Genomic DNA, 19,751 nt, shown 5'->3' on the forward strand with positions numbered 1-19,751 from the left:
TCAACTCTATCTATATCAACATTTTTACACATATGGTGTATTTAGTAAATATTTTAATATAGCATGACAGTTGTCTTAATGTTTCTTGTTATTTTTACATCTACCTAAATCATCAACCAAAAGCGGGTGTTATTTTGAATATAAAAACACTAGAAGATCCACATAAAAGTCAGCAAATGTGTTTTTCCAAGTATTTTACAAATTTGTTCGACGCCTTCGCGTAATTTGCATGAGGAACTAATCATATTACACTTGTTCTGACACGATTTGTTTACGAGAAGGGTAAAAAAAAGAATGTACCTGTGGTTGGTTGTAATCGTAGTTGTTGCTTATTTGGTTTGTTTAAAATGCATATATTATCGACATCGGCGAGCATTGAAACGCGGAATCAATGCTTTAACGAGCTTGCAAACGCATCGGGGTGATATTGAATGTTTAATTCTAACCGCCCATCCTGATGATGAATGCATGTTCTTTGGACCAGCGATCATACGACTTGTTGAATGTAACGTCAACGTGCATTTGCTGTGTTTTTCGGAAGGTATTGTACACCACATTTCTATGAAGTCGACTGTGCTTTATGATGAGTGGTTGTGCGTTTCCTGAGTTTGAGTTTGTTTTTAAATTCATTTAGATAGATTAAAATATATGTGTAGTATGACAGTCAAGTAATTTAATGGAATGTTAGTCCTATTTAAGTATAATAAAATTATACGCATGGAAAACCGAATTAATGTGTTAAAATTAATAACTGATGTTTGATCCACGAATTAATCAATTCCCGTCCAAAGATGACTGTGACTTCTAGTCTGAATTGCAGTTGCAACCTGCTGATGAAACTCTAAACTCAGTGGCCACTTCTCTCCTTAGTTCCTTACATTGAGCAATTATTGTTTATCACTTATTAGGCGATCAGCATGTTGAAGAGGACTAAATAACTATGATCAAGATTTTTGGGGCTGATCATCAGCAACTTTAAATAAACTGATCACCGGCCCAATAACGACGCGAAAGTAATATATTGATTGTATGAGTGTATTGTTTCCTGATTATCAAGTTCAGCATTTTTGCCAATGTGTGGCATGGTGTAAGGGTGGTTAGCATTTCCGCCTTACAATTCTGGGATCCCCAGTTCACTTCCAGCTCCAACTGTCCTGTGTGGAGTTTGCTTAGGTTTGCCCACATGGGTTTTCTCCGGTCACTCCAGTTTCCTTCCACAATCTCTAAAACTTGAATGATAAAGAGTATTGGACACTCCAAATTGCCCATAGGTGTGTTTGTAAGTGTGAATGGTTGTTTTTCTATGTGTGCCCTGCAACTGGCTGGCAACCAGTTTCTGGTTGTCCCACTCCAATGCCCGGACAGCTGGGCTAGGCACGCCAGCAACCCTCGTGATAAGTGGCTATAGAAAATGGATGGTAGATTGATTGATTTTTGTCAATATTTGCAGTATTTGCAATGTCCTGACCAAGGGCACGGAGGAAAAACAAAAGCAAGGAGTGTGATTTGAATATAAAATGTTTATTCATGACCAAACACGTACTATTTGACTGAAACATAAAGCAATTGGACATGTGCATTCATAATTATTTAGATTAAGTCAGATTAAGATTTCCTGCATTTTAGGACCATCCTGAAATTTCACACAAAATCTGAATATCCTTAATTTTTTTTATTTGGTGGCTGTCAGTTTTAGGTAAATGTTTAAATTACAATGTTGCTATTTAAAATTAACACTTTACTATCATTGTTATACCATTGCTGGATTATGCGTACACCAATTTGCTTGCAGGGAACTACTACAATCAAGGTACACAGCGTAAGCAAGAACTTTTCAACAGCTGTGCGAAACTGGGAATACCATCTTCCAGAATTACAATAATAAACCACAAGTAAGCAGTGCACACATTATAGAAGGATAGTGTGAATTTTTTTTCTAAAGTGCGTTTACTAATATGCACTTTCAAAAAATCTAGTTGACGGCGTTGTTTTATTGTATTTCACATATGTGATGATACATTTAACAAATGTCACCATATGTTACATTAAATCTTAGTTTTAATTGTTGTAATTCTGAACACATGCCTGATGATGTGAAAGGAGAATTTGGTATTATTTGAAAGACCACAGCTTTTGTCGGGAATATTTTTCAAGACACCTTCAGGCTGCTGTCTACAAATGAAATCCGCCTTTGCGACTGTATCTGACCTCTAATCTCAGACTTGTCTGCTATTGGACTGTTTCTTATTTTCCCCCTCTGTGTGTATTGGTGTTTGAGCACACAATCAACAGCACATTTAAACTCCAGTCCCACTCACTCTTGAACCCCCCGCCCCCTTCCCCATCCCTTACGCCTGTTGGCTGGGTTTTGGCGAAGCTCCGAAGCACGACTTATGTAGGTCATTCCACACTATTTGACAGTGTGTTAGTGAGGGCCCTGTGCATGTGTGCATGTCTTTGCTCTTAACCATCTCTATTTGTTTTGAACTGCCATGGATCACAAAGGAGTCTAGTATAAAAACGCAGACACTAGATGATTGTTTGGTCTGCCAGTAGGATAATGTGGTAATTTGATGGAAGGCATGGTGATCAGATGAGCATAAGTGGTGGTTTGTGTTCTAGCTTAAGCATTAAGTTCTTTGCCTATGTCTACAACAATTTCTGTAGGGTTCATCTGAAGGCAGTTTTTGTATAAATGGTATTATTGAATCAGATATACTTGTTGTAGCTTTAGTAGTGTGAAGGTTCTAGATAAGAATGCGGCAAACCTCTTGTTGTTGACACTTCTGTGTACCTTATTTTTATATTAACTAAATTCATGTTGGTGAGTTTTGCGGTATTGATCTTTTTCTGTCTTTCCAAGTATTACAGTATAACTGAATGGATCACAGATTATTATCCTGTGAGGTAGTACTGTACTGCAATAGTGACATAGCTCACTTTCAGTGTCACAACTGTAGCTCAGAACTCCAAGAAGACAGAATGTCAGATGACTTGTAAATCCAGTTTGAAAATGGGATTTTCCCATTATTGCTTATGAATAGGACAGCTGTGTTGACAGAATTTGGGGCCCCGGTGCATTTTGCGGCCTTTGTGATCAAGTTCGATCGGAACACGCTCTGCTGCCTTTCCACTCGCACTGGCTTGACCTCTGTCTGCACCCAGCGAATGATTAGGACTGCTCACTGCACAGTTTCGACAGTGTCGTCTTTTGTCAAACTGAAGCTAAACTTACGTTGAGATTTCTTACTCACCTTAAATTTTAAACTCTGGTCGCTAACTTCAGCCTATGTTTTAATCCCCTACTTTTACAACGTCTACATCCCTAAATAAGCAAATGCAGCAAACGAAAACTAACAAATGTAGAGGGTAATAGTTGATGTATCAGGAAAATTTAGAATTTTGGTTGGAATTTCATGCTGAAGCTTAAATGCACTAAACTCATCTAACTTTCCAGTTTTGAATAGAATGTTGTGTTTGGATTAGTGGGGGTGCATAGAACATACAAATATACTATTAAATGATCGAATTCACATCTAAACAAAAAAAAACAACAAGATTTTTTTTTTTTTTTTAGATTCATCGAGTTACTGTGGCAAATGTGTATTACTACGTTTTTATTGAAGGTGCAGTTGGGGCAATTATTTAATTTCAAGTCGTCCGTCTCCCCTCCCACCTATCACAGGAGCCTATCATGTTATGCCAAACACAATGACCTTTATTTTCTAACCCCCAACCACCCAAGCACAAGAAGCCAATTGCATGTAAATGGATCCAATAAGCATTACATAAAGCATCAAATTATAGATTAAAAATCAGGCCAATGTCCGTCTGTGATTGATTGCAATCTGTTAATCTGTTATTTTGACACCCCAGCATAGTCTTGTTAAGAACATTTTTCACTTAACTTTGACTATTTTTCTCTACTTCTTATTTTAATTTGATCATTTAGTGTCATGTGTAGGCTTTTCTACAGGCCAGTAGTCCATGTGACCAGACTAAACAAGCTTTTTGCGACACACACACATATGCACACACACACAGAATCCCCTCAGTGGGCTAAAGTTCAGCAACTGCACACAAACGCCTGCAAGCAATTAGACATCCACATGCAAAGCTACAAGTGGTAGATGGTAGGTTATTTTAGGACATTTTGCTGTGTTGTCATAGTGACACCAATACTTGGTCTGCTTGAGGAAAGGTCGGGTATCTTGTGTCTTTTGTTCATTCCCAACATCCCTCTCACCCTGAAGCGAAATGTCTAAAATAACAGCTGAATAAATGCAGTAGTGAGAAAGACAGCACGAGAAGCTTACTAGCTAATAATCAAGCACCGGTTTTCACAGAACATGGTGGAGGGGTGTTTGTCCAGTCCAGGGAAAGAAACTATAAAATGTTGCGCCAGATTTATTTACAGGTTTTGAAAAAAGCACACAGCTATTGCCTTTGGCTGAAGTCTGCAAGTTGGCCAATGTCTAACAAGCCCACAATTGATATGGCTCATTAATTTCAGTCAGAGTCTTGTTTAAAATGTACGAGCACATGATGTGATGTTGTACCGGTGCACATTAGTGGAGTCCATGATGGAGGCCCTCCTCCCTGTGACAGCGACCCCTGCGCACCACCTCTTACACCGATGCATGACCCTCGCTGGCAGCCAATAGATTTGTGACCTAATCCATCACTTCCTTCTACTTGCTCAATTGTCCTGACTCATTGTTTGCCACAAAAAAGGGGATCCAAAGTTCAGCCACCCTTGCTTTTTGCACACATACCCATAAGGGAACAATATCTAGTATCTGAAGTTAATAAAATAGTTTGGGATAGCAATTTGGCGTGTTTCATGTGCTCTCCAATTTTCTAACATTTTCGCACTCGTTCTTTGTGACTCCTGTGAGGTTACAACCCAGACATGATGCATCTCAATAAAATCCTGATGTAATACCACTGCAACCAAGTGAAGCCAGAGTGTTTGTCTCTGCATTCCAGGAACCTTCCAGATGATCCCAAAGCAGAATGGAGGGTCTCCTTGGTCACCTCTATAATTGTCAAGCACTTGAGGACACACACTTTCAACATGGTATGTATGACTAACTTTGTGATAAGATAGGCCTTACACCCCACCAAAGAACTCTATAAATTATTTACTTAAGCATATGTTTTGGAACCATGCTGCTCTTGCCTTCTTTCTTTGTTTTACTTTCTGCAAAAATTCTGCAAAGTAACCAAATATTTGTATTAATGCGTGACTGTATTTGAAGGCTTCCTGAAATAAAAACGGGGCATTTAGATTCCATTTGTGTGTTTACAGACAGATTTGTATCAATCCTGGTGCGGTTCTGTGCTATTAGCTAAGATGAATGTAAAAAAAAAAAAAAAAAGAATGAAAAAATGTTATCAATTCCACATGATGGTCAAAGTGGTGAAAACATGAACAAGGTGAAAGTCCAGCAAAACAAAAGTATAATTCATTATTGAAGGAGAATTGGAAGTGAATTCACAGTGGGTTATGTCTTAATGTGGCTCTTTTTTTTTCTTTAAAAAAGACAAAAAAACATCATTTCCTCCTTGTCCTGTTAGGACACCAGGAGAATGGTTCATGTGCAAAATTGGTTGAAAGAGCAGTCAGGAAAAAATGTTATTGAAATTAATATGACACACCAATTGAGTATGCAGAACGGCATTTTGGCATTCCGTCCATTTGGATGCAAGCCCCAACCATTAAAGATTGTTTTTTTTTCTGCATATAATTCACCCATATTATGCAAACAAATAACATAAAATTATAAAAGTTACTGAAGGAAATAAGCACAAGGGAAAATATTGCACAAATTAGCACAGCACAGAAGGGATGTCCTTGGGGCTTGGGAAAATTGACCCAAAAAAGTATTTAATTATTTATGATCCAGGAAAATTATATCCATGGGAAAATATTGTTTTTTGTCCTTATTTACTTGTATTTTTAAGTCAGCATTCTTTGGTAGGTAATTTTTCTTTTACAAAACGATTTGACCCTTATCACCATTTAAAGTAACGGTATGTTTTTTTTTCTTCTGATAGTGAGACAAAATATGCTGCATAGAAGGGCTGAGACTATCGAGTCTTTTTTAAATCGATTATCCTGTCGATTTTTCCGTCAAATAATCAAAACTGACACCGCCCAAAAATATTTATTTTATTTGTTATATTTTACTAATTTACTTAGTTTGAATATTGTTAGACACCAACCATATTTGCCTATATTACCCGGTTGGTAATATCGATTGGCAGTGGTATACTAATAATTACCATTTGAGGTGAGCAAACACAAACTACCATAATGTTATATGCACATTACATATGAAGTGTCCTACAGGTGATACTTCAACAATGTTCCATGAGTAAATGGAGAATGGAACTGCCTGTTTGCTATGAGTCCAATAACTTATAGCAACTGCCAGTTTTTTGTTTTTTTTTTTGCTTCAAACACTTTTTTTACTTCCTCGAGTGTAAAAGCATGCACACAGGAAAAAAAAGCTTCTAAATATCAGGTGGAAGCTGCCAAGTACCTCCACAGACAGTCAGAAACCCAACAATCAACCCGGAAAATTGCTGTCCCTTTAGATTCGTCCTCGCTCACCCTTGGACACCAGGATTCTACCCTTCCACCCACATAGCGACACATATTTTGTTGTTTCAGGTGCTGACCTTCGATGGAAGAGGAGTGAGTGGCCATAGCAATCACATAGCTATCTATAAAGCTGTCAGGTAGGCTGACTTTCAAGACTTTGGTGTTTTTATCCACCAACATTCCCCTCAGTTAATCATTAAACACCATCTAATCTTGGACATCATGGAAAATAAACAGAGGCTGTAAATGTTCATCTTGCCATAAACCTTGCTGCGCACACAAAAAATTTTCACTACGTTTTTCAGGAATGCTGTACATGGCAAACAGAATCCTCAAAAGCGGTCTGCTGTACTCTCAAGAGAGCACCAATAAATCCTGATACTAAAGTGGTGAACTTTGTGGTTTGAGAGTATTACCAAACAAGATTTTCTCCTTCCATAATTGTACCCCTTTTTTTTTAATCTTCAATCCAGATCAGTCAGCTAGTCATGGTCACAAATCTTTCGTCTTTCCATCCAATTGCAGACCTCTTTTATTGCAAACTGACATTTCCTCAATCCAGCTAGCACTGTGCACCCTCATTTGTAGGGCATTGGTTGAATTTATTATAAAATTTCTAATGTAACAACCTGTTATTTTTCCTTCTCTTACAGGCATCTTGCTTCCACTGACCAACTGCCCAATGGTAAATGTAATATTTTTATAGTGTTTTCCACTTGTGACTACATGGGTTATCTGCCAACTAGTTCACAGAAATCTCATTTTGTTTATATCTTTTTTTAACAATGCTAAATAAAAATATCTAATATACGTCTTCATCATTCGTAGTGTCACGCTGAAAAAAATGTACATCAACATGATACATTTTATTTGTAAATATATAGCGCCCTCTAGTGTACACTACAGTTGCAAGGGTCACTAAATATTTATATTATAGCACGTCATTCACAAGAACATTTGTGGAGCTGTACACAAGAGGTACCCAATATTTTGGGGCCAGTGGTCCAATTTTTCAAGGGCACCACCCCTGCCTGCCACCCCTCTAGATAACAAATACTGAATTCCATGTGCCCCAGCGCTCCTAAATGCCACAGAAATTATTGTTCCTTGGATGTTAAGCACTACATATTCATGACCTATTCAGGAAAATGAATTTGTCTTCAACAAATTCAGTCTAACTTAATTCAACAATTATCTGGCATTGCCAGCAGACATACACCACTACAGCTAACAACGGGGCTGTGCAAAAAGTTTGCAAAACCAGTCAGTGTTGCCAACTTATTGATTTATATTCGATATTTAGTGACATTTACGACCAGCAATTTAGGTTTGTAGCGGCAGATATGATCATTTAAAGTTCAAAATGAAGTACAAAACAAGTACAGTACTATTAATAGTATTAACATACACTACGTTTCACCAAGTTATTTTGGACATTAATTTATTTTAAAATATATCTTATCAATTCAATTCCAAAAACCTTCATTGCATTTTCATCACTACAAGTAGATAATTGGTTCTGATCTGTGAAGTATATGCTAGCAATTACAATAAAAATTAAAAGGTCTGCTCCTGATGTAATTTCCAGTGATTGTTGATGGTGTTTGTCCTTATTAGGGTTGTAATCCACTGGAGATCATCACATGTGACTTTGTACTAAAAGCAGATTACATCCTGGATTCATTGTCAGAGCATTTATGAATAGACTAACAGCCATCCACACTCACATTCACACCTATGTCTATTTTAGAGTCTTCATTTGTCCTAACATGCATGTTGAAATGTGTGTGGAAGCAGAAGTATTCAAGTCAAACTGGAAGCGGAGCAAGAATATCCGCATCTTCACATCTTACAGAACGTCAACCCTTGAACCTTAAACCTCACAAATCACCACGCTGTACTGTATATTCGAAATGGAAGGGGATTTTCTAAATGTAAATAACAAACTAGGGCAGCAAGTTAACAGATTGAAAGCGCTTGAGAAACGGACCAATCAATCACATCCAACACTCAGCACGGTTGCCATGCTACATCAAAAACAATCTTCAGTGAGTCATTGAAAATCAGCAGGCGTGTCATGAATCATGCTTCAACAGGTTTTACAGTTCTAAACTAGGAGTTCACTGATGACACGTCTCACTGATAGAGCGAATTACATGCCGCCATAATATGATTGTTAAGCTTATTCACGTGGCCGTCCAGCAAGTTTTCATCTCAAAGAGGTTATGTTTTGAAATACTGTTTTGGAGATGATTTAGTTTAACAGTTCATACGTTTGTGCTTGAGCTTTGTTTTTTGGCGCCGTCTCTGGCCGCTGTTGATATTACATACATTACGTGGTGAGAAGGATGATGTGGTTTTAGAGCAGCCAGCACCCCCCCTTTCAACCGGCGTTGACCGGTCCATGGTGATACAAAGGTTGGGGACCACTGTTCCAAACGACGCACCCCATCTTCTCCTGTGTGCTTGTAAAATTCAGGCAGATGCTCGCTGTTTTTTGTGTTATCGAAACATCCGTTATTGGTGTTTTGTTGCGGTTTGATTCGTTTTTTTGGCCAAAATTACAAAAAAAATAAAAACAAAAAGCATTTTTGATTCGAAGAGTTAGAGAGAGCCTTAACATATGTTGAAGTGCACATGTTGCATGCGAACAGAGCCAGATATTTCAAAATGACAGAAAAGAATCATTTAATTCAATGTTGATAACTGCAAGTGTCTAAATCAGAGGTGTCAAAGTCATTTTTTATCATTGGCAACATTGTAGTTATAGTTTCTGTGCCTGTAAAATTCGTCACACATTTACCTAGTTTTATTCTCAAAGAAACACCAGTGCATGTACTTATTTTGGGATGTGGAGTGCAGAACAACCTATCTTGATAGCTAGGGTCATATAAGGACGCATCTGCAGCTGTTGTGGCCATTAACCAAAAACGGTCTCTTCCTGTTCCCCAGACTGCTGTTTGTTCTCTTTAGTAACTGTGGGCCTGCTCAGGAAATATGTTTCCTTCTTGGAACTTCCTCTAAGCTGGCTGCTTTCCTCATCGTTCTGCTGCATAATAGGCTCGGAGGGCTACAGGCAGTGCAAAGTAAGCCTTGAACATACCACTGAGAAATCAATTGACTCGAGAGTTTGACCAGTTATGTTTCAAGTTTTATTTTAATCTCTAAACATCTTATCTTTTCAGGCCGCCATGCTTTGTCATCGCACCCAACTGGTTTGGTTTCGCTATCTGTACATCACCTTTTCGCGCTATATGTTTGTCAACACATTCCAGATGATTCCGCGAGGACCAAAGGTTTATAAAATGTATTAGGTGACTAAAATGTTATACTTGTTTATTTTTATGAATTAAATAATATACTATTTGAAATATTATTTTACATTATAAACTATTTAAATAAGCTATACAATAATTCTAAGAACTCAAGGACCTGTTCAGTGATACTGTGAATGGCTCATTCAATTAGATAAGAAGATGCTTTGATCACTTCATTATGTAGATGACCAGGTCTCAAACGAGTCTAAGCTATACAATGATTCTAAGAACTCAAGGACCTGTTCAGCGATACTGTGAATGGCTCATTCAATTAGATAAGAAGATGCTTTGATCACTTCATTATGTAGATGAGCAGGTCTTAAACGAGTCGAAACACTTCAGGAGGTATGTGAGATTTGCACAGGGTCTCTGCTGGTATCAGTGAATCCAATTTAATGCCATGACTGGAACAGTACAGTGCAGCTTTCTTTTCAACTTAACAACAAATCAAATGGAACATGAAGCATCTCATTGGTGATTTGTGTTCAAGTGACTCAGACACCTGAAATCGAATAGATGATCTTATACCATATATCTTCTGCTGCCAAATACAATACCCCAAGAGATACCTTTAGAAATGCAATTCCAAAGTTAGACTCAGATATAAATCAGACAGAGATGGAACAACCCTCCATTTTAAGTAGGCCTATTTTTTTCATCCAAAAATACTTTGCACGAGTTAAGGGGTACTTGGCTCGAAAAATATTAGTTAAATGCTAAAGATTTAGACACTGTTGTTGTCGTCACGAGTCATTAGCTGCCAATCGGTAGTTAAAAGGCCACCTTAAACCAAACACAAAAATGCTGTGTGTAAACAGTCCAGTAAGTCACCAGTGTAATAAAACCGCTGACCTATATAGATGCCACATATGAATCACTTTTCAAACTTCAATGCTGACATATTTATTGTATGAAAAAGTTCTTCTGCACTTATTGTATGGAATACTGCTGAAACAAAAAGTTTTTTGTTTTTTTTAATGATTAAAATGATTTTTTCTCTTCCACTTGAATGTCTGTCTTGTGTTTTGACATGCCTCTAATTGTTTGGTGTGCTTTCATGCTTTCTTCCCAATTGTCCCCCAAAAACTTTTCTACTGTGACACTTCGCACCGTGCCCGGATCCAGACAATGTGGAGCAACACCTGAGGAGGAGATAATAGCAAAACTTATTTAAAAATAATACACAAAACTCCTTAAGTTTTTAACTGGACAACAACACACATGATTTTAGTTGTTTGACTGGATTGATAGGTGTTTACTGTATAAACCGAATTTGTCTTCCTCGTACCATATCCATCAGGGTTGGAGCGTGGTGTGTAGAAACTCTGAACTCCGCACTTTTTACAGAAGGTGTGCTTTGCAGCATGAGTGTTGAATGTATAAGTGGTCAGATGATCCTCACCCTAGAAAGAGTAAATGAGAAAGCTGAAAGCATGACTCCTCTAATACCTGTTTGGGGTTGAAAATGTTTTCCTGAAAATATGCTTCCGATGGTGACCCTGAGGTGAAAGTCACAAAACTAAATGACTTAGGAAACGTATAACGCCCCCCCCCCCCAAACAACATACACACTTTACAAAAGACAAGGTTTTGAAAAGACGAGTTTTTTTTGTTTGATATTTCCTTTTTTTGTTATTTCTTTTTGTGATTTGCACTTAAGGGCCACCGTAGCGTCCCTACCTGCACAAGAGTAAAGCTGGACTTGGGGACAATAAAATGGCGGTTTTGTTTCTTTGTACAAATGCTACAGCTGGGAATGACAGAGTTAAGAAAGGGAAACATTAGTCAATTTGCCATATTAAGCACTCATAAAATATAATTAAGTATCCATACTTGCAGTCAAAAACATGGAGGTCTGGAGAACTCCAGACTTCAAACCTAACAGCTCCGCAATGGCAGCCGCCGGTATGTTTCACAAGGTCCATTCTGAAACAATAGTATGCCGTCACAATGATGTCATTCATTTTTCATATTTCCAAGAAATGAGTCACATAAGGAAGGCGATTATTTTGCTAACCTTCGAATATTCGAGCAAAACTGGACTGACCTGAATGTTGCGAAACGTGTTGAACCAGCTGCCTCACCTGAAACGTCAAAGTCCGTCACGGTTCATTCACAATAACTATACTGTCTTCATTCAGGTCTACTGTGTCCAAATGTCAAAATCTCAATTATCTTTTTGCTGTCCAGAGACATGAATACATTCCTTTCACGTGATAAACCAGTTTTTACAACTGCTATGAAATAGGTCTTTCTTTTTTTTCCTGGAACACTTTTGGGGCCCACTGTAATTATTTCCAAGCAAGGGGAAGGGCAAAGTACATCAGACTTGCACAAACACATTCCTGCAGGGTTGAACTAGTTCAGCCTGACACACAGCTCTGTGTTGGAAAACTCTGACGTGGTACATCACGGGCCGGGTGTCATATGACACGTTGCTAGATGATATGCTGTGACCTAAATACATGAATATGAGTTACAGTATTTCCCATCATATCTTCCCCCACAAATAGAAAGCCATGAGGCCATAGACCCATATCCAACATTTGGTTTTAGTTACTCTATATGATGAAATGAAAAGTGTTAGGATTTGACATTGGTCCTATTTAGAGTGTTTGTCGCGCATACTCGTAGTAGCCCATACTTATATTGTATATTTTCACGTTCATGCATGAGATGTACGTATTCCTCATTCGTGGTTTTATTTAAGACAATAATCATCATGGAAAACGATGCCTTTTTTCATTATACTGTACCACCAATAATCAAAACAGGGTTTGCACATGTTTGACAGTACAAATGCATGTTTTCATGTGTACTTAATTACCCTTCAACATCTACAGTATACTTTGTTATTCAAGTGTTGATTGCCACTGCTATCTTGACCTTTTTTTACACAAGCACTTCTACCAAAAAGACTGACTGGGAATACTTTTTATTTATTTATTTATGTCAGGACCTAATTTCAACAGAAAGCTATGCTATCAAATTAACATGTTGTGAGAGTATATGGGTGGCCCAAAATAATGCAAGCCGCTATTGCAACAGCTGGTAGCATGTGTTCACCAGTCACGTTTCAGCCGACCAACAGATTTATTTGGGATCAAATGAACCTCCAACAACGCGGGGAGGATAGGGATGAGGCACTACCAAACAGGCAAGATAAATGTAACGGTTTTGTACATGTTAATGGACGTTCATTCCCACATAAGTGAATGAGAAGCACACACGCTGTTTTGATTTTGTTGTTAATGTTAATATAATACTACATTTCAAGTACTTTATTTTCACATCTTGTTCTACCCTTTGGGTGCATATATTCAATCAAAATAATAATTTCTTTCATTTTTAGAGTGTTAACTTTCAATTTAAGGGTGTCACCACCTCCTTAAAATTGTGATTGAAACGCCCATGTTGTCCCATTAGTGTCACTTGCACTTAACATATACCTGGCAATTAAGTTTAAAACGGACCACAAAAAATCGCACAGTAAAGTCAAAGCAAGTCAAAACACATCACATAAGGATCTTATACAAGTCTAGCTATGTTTTATTATTACGATTCTCGTCAACATTAAGGTTACTTAACTGCTGAGCAACCAATGGCAAGTCAAACAAACAATCCAGCCATCCAATCAGAACAAGAAGATTCGAGTAGGTCTTCGATCCTTCTAGAAAATTCAGGGAAGAAGGACGTCAGTGAAATGTGATATTATTCCGCGTGCCGTCCAAGTTTATTATTTTGACTCAACCTTTACTCCATTATTGGTATTTGATTGCCTCTATATTTAAAATACCATTTAAGTGCAATGGGTGCCAAAAAAAAACAAACTCCATAAGTTGACATGAAGTGTACCGGGGAATGACGGAACTATTTTTGTGCGGAAGGATATTCTGTATGACGTAGCAGCGCTCTCAGTATATATAGTGGTTGGCTGAAGGAGTTTTCATAGAACGTTCGCTGAAGACAACAAGAGACTACGAGAGATAAATCATTCCTGCATTAACGTCGGTTTTTTATCGTAAGTAACTAAAGTTTTGTTCCGAGTTATTTTATCAAAGGTACCTGGCGTAGATTGTGTCTTTATGGGGGGTTTAAGCGAGCTAAACTAGCCTTAATGTTCTTAGTAGAAACTAGCAGCCGTTGAATTTACACGAAGACGTACTTTTAAAATAATGTGGTAAGCTCATTACGTTCACGAAACACATCAGAAGGGTATGTTTTTCTTGCTAAATTACATCGTCTATTTGATGATTTGAAAATGTCTACCCGTTAGCATTAGCAGTGACTCGACATTTTCAGTGGGCGCTTCCATTATGGGCGACGACACATCAACACAAGGGAGTCGTAAGCTCAAAATGGCGCTGATGACAGAATAAAGAATCGTTTTTCACCTTTTTCCTTCAACTACATACCATTATATTAGGTTTTAAAGTTAGTGTCCAATGTCGTTTTGAGTATAAATGTTAAGTGAACATATCACATTGTAAAAGTTAGCAACCAAAGATAATTTACTAATTTTCTGACATACATGATTTTAAATCGTGATTCATAATGTTTCACATTTTGTATTAATTTTAGGTGGAAACATGCAGATCTTTGTGAAGACCTTGACTGGCAAGACCATCACCCTTGAGGTTGAGCCCAGTGACACAATCGAGAATGTCAAAGCTAAAATCCAGGACAAGGAAGGCATTCCCCCAGACCAGCAGAGGTTGATCTTTGCTGGTAAACAGCTGGAAGATGGCCGCACCCTCTCAGACTACAACATCCAGAAGGAGTCCACCCTCCATCTTGTCCTGCGTCTGCGAGGTGGCATGCAGATCTTCGTGAAGACCTTGACTGGCAAGACCATCACACTAGAGGTGGAGCCCAGTGACACAATCGAGAACGTCAAGGCCAAAATCCAGGACAAGGAAGGCATTCCCCCAGACCAGCAGAGGTTGATCTTTGCTGGAAAACAGCTGGAAGATGGCCGTACCCTCTCAGACTACAATATCCAGAAGGAGTCCACCCTCCATCTTGTCCTGCGTCTGCGAGGTGGCATGCAGATCTTCGTGAAGACCTTAACTGGCAAGACCATCACACTTGAGGTTGAGCCCAGTGACACAATTGAAAATGTCAAGGCCAAAATTCAGGACAAGGAAGGCATTCCACCAGACCAGCAGAGGTTGATCTTTGCTGGCAAGCAACTGGAAGATGGCCGTACCCTCTCAGACTACAATATCCAGAAGGAGTCCACCCTCCATCTTGTCCTGCGTCTGCGAGGTGGCATGCAGATCTTCGTGAAGACCTTAACTGGCAAGACCATCACACTTGAGGTTGAGCCCAGTGACACAATTGAGAATGTCAAGGCCAAAATTCAGGACAAGGAAGGCATTCCACCAGACCAGCAGAGGTTGATCTTTGCTGGCAAGCAACTGGAAGATGGCCGCACCCTCTCAGACTACAATATCCAGAAGGAGTCCACCCTCCATCTTGTCCTGCGTCTGCGAGGTGGCATGCAGATCTTCGTGAAGACCTTAACTGGCAAGACCATCACACTTGAAGTTGAGCCCAGTGACACAATTGAGAACGTCAAGGCCAAAATTCAGGACAAGGAAGGCATTCCACCAGACCAGCAGAGGTTGATCTTTGCTGGCAAGCAACTTGAAGATGGCCGCACCCTCTCAGACTACAACATTCAGAAGGAGTCCACCCTCCATCTTGTCCTGCGTCTGCGAGGTGGCATGCAGATCTTCGTGAAGACCTTAACAGGCAAGACCATCACACTTGAAGTTGAGCCCAGTGACACAATTGAGAACGTCAAAGCCAAAATCCAGGACAAGGAAGGCATTCCCCCTGACCAGCAGAGGTTGATCTTTGCTGGTAAGCAACTGGAAGATGGTCGCACCCTCTCAGACTACAACATCCAGAAGGAGTCCACCCTCCATCTTGTCCTCCGTCTGAGGGGTGGCCAATAGGTTGAATAAAGTGCAATGTGAATTTCAAAGGCAAATGTTGAAATAAATGATGAAACTGACTAGTGTTTTGTTTTTTTCTGAAATTGAGTGCCAAGTCAATTCTCTACATTTTATGGCAGAGTGCCTAATATTGAACAATAACAAACTGACTCACCAATTGCTCACTACACCAATGACAGGCACGTATTCTAGTCTAAAACAGTGCATTTCAAACGAGTTAATTTCAGACAGGAAAAAAATCTATGGCCACGACAAAATGAAGCAAATGCTGGGCAGTTTGCAAGTTATTTTGCCTACCTGTAAAAGTGGGTATTACTGCTAAACAAGTAAAACTTATGTTTTGTCCTCAAGGGATTAATGCCTTAAATTCATCTGAGGTGAAATACACGTTCCTTCTTTAAGTGAATTACAGCAAAAATATTATGTATTTCTGACTAAAACGGTAATAGATTTAAAAGGAAGACATGAATTGGGTATCAAGCTGGTCGTTTCCGGGTACAGAGTACCCCTGGTTTTAAGTAAAAGGTACATGTGAGGATGGGTTGATTTTTGTAACATTTTTATACAAAATGTGCATGACGTCAGGGACAGTTCATACGGCAGTTTAGACAAAACCTCAAACGATCTTGTTGAACAAAATACGCCTATATGTTGCAATTTATACTGCATGAAACTATGATAAACGAACGTTTAAAAACTAATGATTTAGGGAGGTAGGGACATTTTGAGACAAATATTACACGGGAGATTATGATATATACAGGACAAGATTTATAAAGGTCAGGTGTTAATGTTTTTGCGGTACTCGTTGAGGGTACTTCCTGTTCAACAACCAATGGCAAATCTAACAAACAATCCATCCATCCAATCAATCAATCGTTGAGGGTACTTCCTGTTCAACAACCAATGGCAAATCCAACAAACAATCCACCCATCCAATCAAAAATGAAGACTCGAGTCGCTGAAGTCGTCCAAAGATATTTCAGAAGTTTAGTGTAATGTGATGTTATTCCGCGGTCACGCTGTCATAAAGAAACATTTTTTTAGAATTACTCTTTCATTGATAAGTGATTTTGTATATTCCTAAAATTTCCATTAAATTTAACCGCTGTCAACGAAATAACCCCTGCAGTTCGAACTGCAGTGTGCCAAAGAAGAAGGGAACTATTTTTTTATGCGGATGGATATGACCAATGACGTTTCAGCCTCCATACTATATAAAGGGCTTTTCCCGCATCTGCGGTATTTCATTGTACGTCAGCTGCAACGGAAACTCCACGAAGTTAAAGAAAATATAAATACCGACACTTCTGAATAGTAAGTAAACTTTTTTTGTTGATTGAGCTGTAGAATTTTATCCACCTTGAGTCGTTTACTTAGAGGGTTTGGACAATATGAGCTTACCGAATTGTCGAAAATAAAATGGTGGCCGTTGTGTATTCAATTAATCAGCTTAAGTTAAGTTTTTGTTTTTCAATACCGCGTACCCTTAAGTTCACGAAATACGGTATAAATTATTTTTTTTCTCGACGTTCCGTCGTTTATTTGACGATTTAGGTCAATGGCAACTGTTAGCAAACGCAGTGACTCGACATTTTCAGTGGTCGCTTCCATTTTGGACAACGGCAAATGAACAAAAGGGAGTCAACAATCCTTCAAAATGGCGCTGTCGACACAAGTATCAACGAAGCGTCCCCCCTTCAACGCCTTACTACACAATTGATTTTTGCAACAGTAATAAAAACGTGTTTTCTAAAATGTTTTGATTTTAAAATGGGTGTAATTCAAATATTAAAACGCGATCCTGTATTCCTTTTAAATTGCGTTTTTTCTAACAAGTTTTACTTTTTTGTTTTGTTCGTCTTAGGTGTAAACATGCAGATCTTTGTGAAAACTCTAACTGGCAAAACAATCACCCTTGAGGTTGAGCCCAGTGACACCATTGAGAATGTCAAGGCCAAGATCCAGGACAAGGAAGGTATTCCCCCAGACCAGCAGAGGTTGATCTTTGCTGGCAAGCAACTAGAAGATGGCCGCACCCTTTCAGACTACAACATTCAGAAGGAGTCCACCCTCCATCTTGTCCTGCGTCTGCGTGGTGGCATGCAGATCTTTGTGAAGACCTTGACTGGCAAGACCATCACTCTTGAGGTTGAGCCAAGTGACACCATTGAAAATGTCAAGGCCAAAATCCAGGACAAGGAAGGCATTCCCCCAGACCAGCAGAGGTTGATCTTTGCTGGCAAGCAACTAGAAGATGGCCGCACCCTTTCAGACTACAACATTCAGAAGGAGTCCACCCTCCATCTTGTCCTGCGTCTGCGTGGTGGCATGCAGATCTTTGTGAAGACCTTGACTGGCAAGACCATCACTCTTGAGGTTGAGCCAAGTGACACCATTGAAAATGTCAAGGCCAAAATCCAGGACAAGGAAGGCATTCCCCCAGACCAGCAGAGGTTGATCTTTGCCGGCAAGCAACTTGAAGATGGCCGCACCCTCTCAGACTACAACATTCAGAAGGAGTCCACCCTCCATCTTGTTCTGCGCCTGCGAGGTGGCATGCAAATTTTTGTGAAGACCTTGACTGGCAAGACCATCACCCTTGAAGTTGAGCCCAGTGACACCATTGAGAACGTCAAGGCCAAAATCCAGGACAAAGAAGGCATTCCCCCAGACCAGCAGAGGTTGATCTTTGCTGGCAAGCAACTAGAAGATGGTCGCACCCTCTCAGACTACAATATCCAGAAAGAGTCCACCCTCCATCTTGTCCTGCGTCTGCGAGGTGGCATGCAGATCTTCGTGAAGACCTTGACCGGAAAGACCATCACCCTTGAAGTTGAGCCCAGTGACACCATTGAGAACGTCAAGGCCAAAATCCAAGATAAGGAAGGCATTCCACCAGACCAGCAGAGGTTGATCTTTGCTGGCAAGCAACTTGAAGATGGTCGCACCCTCTCTGACTACAACATCCAGAAGGAGTCTACCCTCCATCTTGTTCTGCGTCTGCGAGGTGGCATGCAGATCTTTGTGAAGACCCTCACTGGCAAGACCATCACTCTTGAGGTTGAGCCAAGTGACACCATTGAGAACGTCAAGGCCAAAATCCAAGATAAGGAAGGCATTCCCCCAGACCAGCAGCGATTGATCTTTGCTGGCAAGCAACTGGAAGATGGTCGCACCCTCTCAGACTACAACATCCAGAAGGAGTCCACCCTCCATCTTGTCCTGCGCCTGCGAGGTGGCCAATAAATCATCACCATTCCATGCCAAGTCAAAGTTAGTGTTGGCAGTTTTAAAGGTGTTTGCCAAGATGACCAAATGTTCAATGCACAATGTTGGAATAAATGATTCAAGTTATCACTCTTGGAGTTTCCTTTTTTTTAATTCGTATATGCGTATATATAATCAATTAGTAAGATAGTTGAAGCTTTATTTTTGATAAACACTGCTGTAGTTTAATGAGTCACTATAGGACTATAAAAATGTATCGACATGCATCGTAAGCGTCAATGGCTATGGTACACTGTCTTTTTGGCGCCATCTAGCGTCAATCATTCAAAACAGCATAAACAAAAAAATTCTCAATTCGAATGACTACACTACAAAGTCTAGAATAAAAAGTATGAAGGTAAGGCTACTAGAGGAACCTTATTTGTAGTCCCAGCAAATGTATCACGTGTTAAAATGCGAATCGCAGTTTCAGGTGAAGTGAAGTTGGGAGGGATACGGCTATGAGATGACGTCACCCATAAATGGCGACACGGACCGCGATTGGTATTGTACAAAATTATTTTGCTATTAAATTTAAAAAATTGACATAACGTCGTATTAATCATCTTGGAGGCCTTTTTTTTTTTTTTT

At 39.4% G+C, this 19,751-nt stretch overlaps 3 protein-coding genes across 5 annotated transcripts; 2 read left to right on the forward strand and 1 right to left on the reverse strand.

Annotated features, from left to right (window-relative positions):
• The first annotated feature begins 280 nt into the window (after window positions 1-280).
• pigl (phosphatidylinositol glycan anchor biosynthesis, class L) lies at window positions 281-10,931 on the forward strand. The gene is made up of 7 exons (XM_088439955.1): window positions 281-541; window positions 1,793-1,892; window positions 4,990-5,080; window positions 6,680-6,747; window positions 7,264-7,295; window positions 9,563-9,696; window positions 9,796-10,931. Exons 1-7 carry the CDS (start codon window positions 295-297, stop codon window positions 9,922-9,924), a joined length of 801 nt encoding a protein of 266 aa, XP_088296081.1. The 5' UTR covers window positions 281-294; the 3' UTR covers window positions 9,925-10,931.
• cenpv (centromere protein V) lies at window positions 10,569-12,707 on the reverse strand. 2 transcript variants are annotated; one of them, XM_088439956.1, is made up of 5 exons: window positions 11,975-12,707; window positions 11,761-11,853; window positions 11,608-11,677; window positions 11,216-11,330; window positions 10,569-11,069 (listed from the first exon to the last, which is right to left on the reverse strand). In XM_088439956.1, exons 2-5 carry the CDS (start codon window positions 11,850-11,852, stop codon window positions 10,909-10,911), a joined length of 438 nt encoding a protein of 145 aa, XP_088296082.1. In that variant the 5' UTR covers window position 11,853; window positions 11,975-12,707; the 3' UTR covers window positions 10,569-10,908. The 2 variants fall into 2 exon arrangements, with proteins under 2 accessions (XP_088296082.1, XP_088296083.1); XM_088439957.1 differs by having other exon boundaries at window positions 11,945-12,707.
• Window positions 12,708-13,796: 1,089 nt separating this feature from the next.
• Window positions 13,797-19,247, forward strand: LOC148408841 (polyubiquitin-C). 2 transcript variants are annotated; one of them, XM_088441252.1, is made up of 3 exons: window positions 13,797-13,948; window positions 14,509-15,704; window positions 17,814-19,247. In XM_088441252.1, the coding sequence occupies exons 2-3, from the start codon at window positions 14,517-14,519 to the stop codon at window positions 19,137-19,139; spliced, it is 2,514 nt and encodes an 837-aa protein (XP_088297378.1). In that variant the 5' UTR covers window positions 13,797-13,948; window positions 14,509-14,516; the 3' UTR covers window positions 19,140-19,247. The 2 variants fall into 2 exon arrangements, with proteins under 2 accessions (XP_088297378.1, XP_088297377.1); XM_088441251.1 differs by lacking the exons at window positions 13,797-13,948; window positions 14,509-15,704 and adding an exon at window positions 17,041-17,207 and having other exon boundaries at window positions 17,758-19,247.
• The last annotated feature ends 504 nt before the right edge of the window (window positions 19,248-19,751 follow it).

This window comes from Hippichthys cyanospilos, chromosome 18 (genome assembly GCF_059441005.1).
Source record: "Hippichthys cyanospilos isolate Australia breed blue-spotted pipefish chromosome 18, RoL_Hcya_1.0, whole genome shotgun sequence".
Taxonomy (NCBI): Eukaryota; Metazoa; Chordata; class Actinopteri; order Syngnathiformes; family Syngnathidae; genus Hippichthys; species Hippichthys cyanospilos.

What these genes read in the sequence shown, in the direction of transcription:
- pigl (XM_088439955.1), top strand. Translation starts at nt 295, where the DNA reads ATGTACCTGTGGTTGGTTGTAATCGTAGTTGTTGCTTATTTGGTTTGT. An exon ending in GGACACACACTTTCAACATG is followed by an intron (nt 5,081 to 6,679) that starts GTATGTATGACT and finishes TTGTTGTTTCAG; the next exon opens with GTGCTGACCTTCGATGGAAG. An exon ending in CACTGACCAACTGCCCAATG is followed by an intron (nt 7,296 to 9,562) that starts GTAAATGTAATA and finishes CCTGTTCCCCAG; the next exon opens with ACTGCTGTTTGTTCTCTTTA.
- cenpv (XM_088439956.1), bottom strand. Translation starts at nt 11,852, where the DNA reads ATGGACCTTGTGAAACATACCGGCGGCTGCCATTGCGGAGCTGTTAGG. An exon ending in CTCCATGTTTTTGACTGCAA is followed by an intron (nt 11,678 to 11,760) that starts GTATGGATACTT and finishes TGTCATTCCCAG; the next exon opens with CTGTAGCATTTGTACAAAGA. An exon ending in CTCCAACCCTGATGGATATG is followed by an intron (nt 11,070 to 11,215) that starts GTACGAGGAAGA and finishes TCTCCTCCTCAG; the next exon opens with GTGTTGCTCCACATTGTCTG.
- LOC148408841 (XM_088441252.1), top strand. Translation starts at nt 14,517, where the DNA reads ATGCAGATCTTTGTGAAGACCTTGACTGGCAAGACCATCACCCTTGAG. An exon ending in GCAAGACCATCACACTTGAA is followed by an intron (nt 15,705 to 17,813) that starts GTTGAGCCCAGT and finishes ATCACCCTTGAG; the next exon opens with GTTGAGCCCAGTGACACCAT.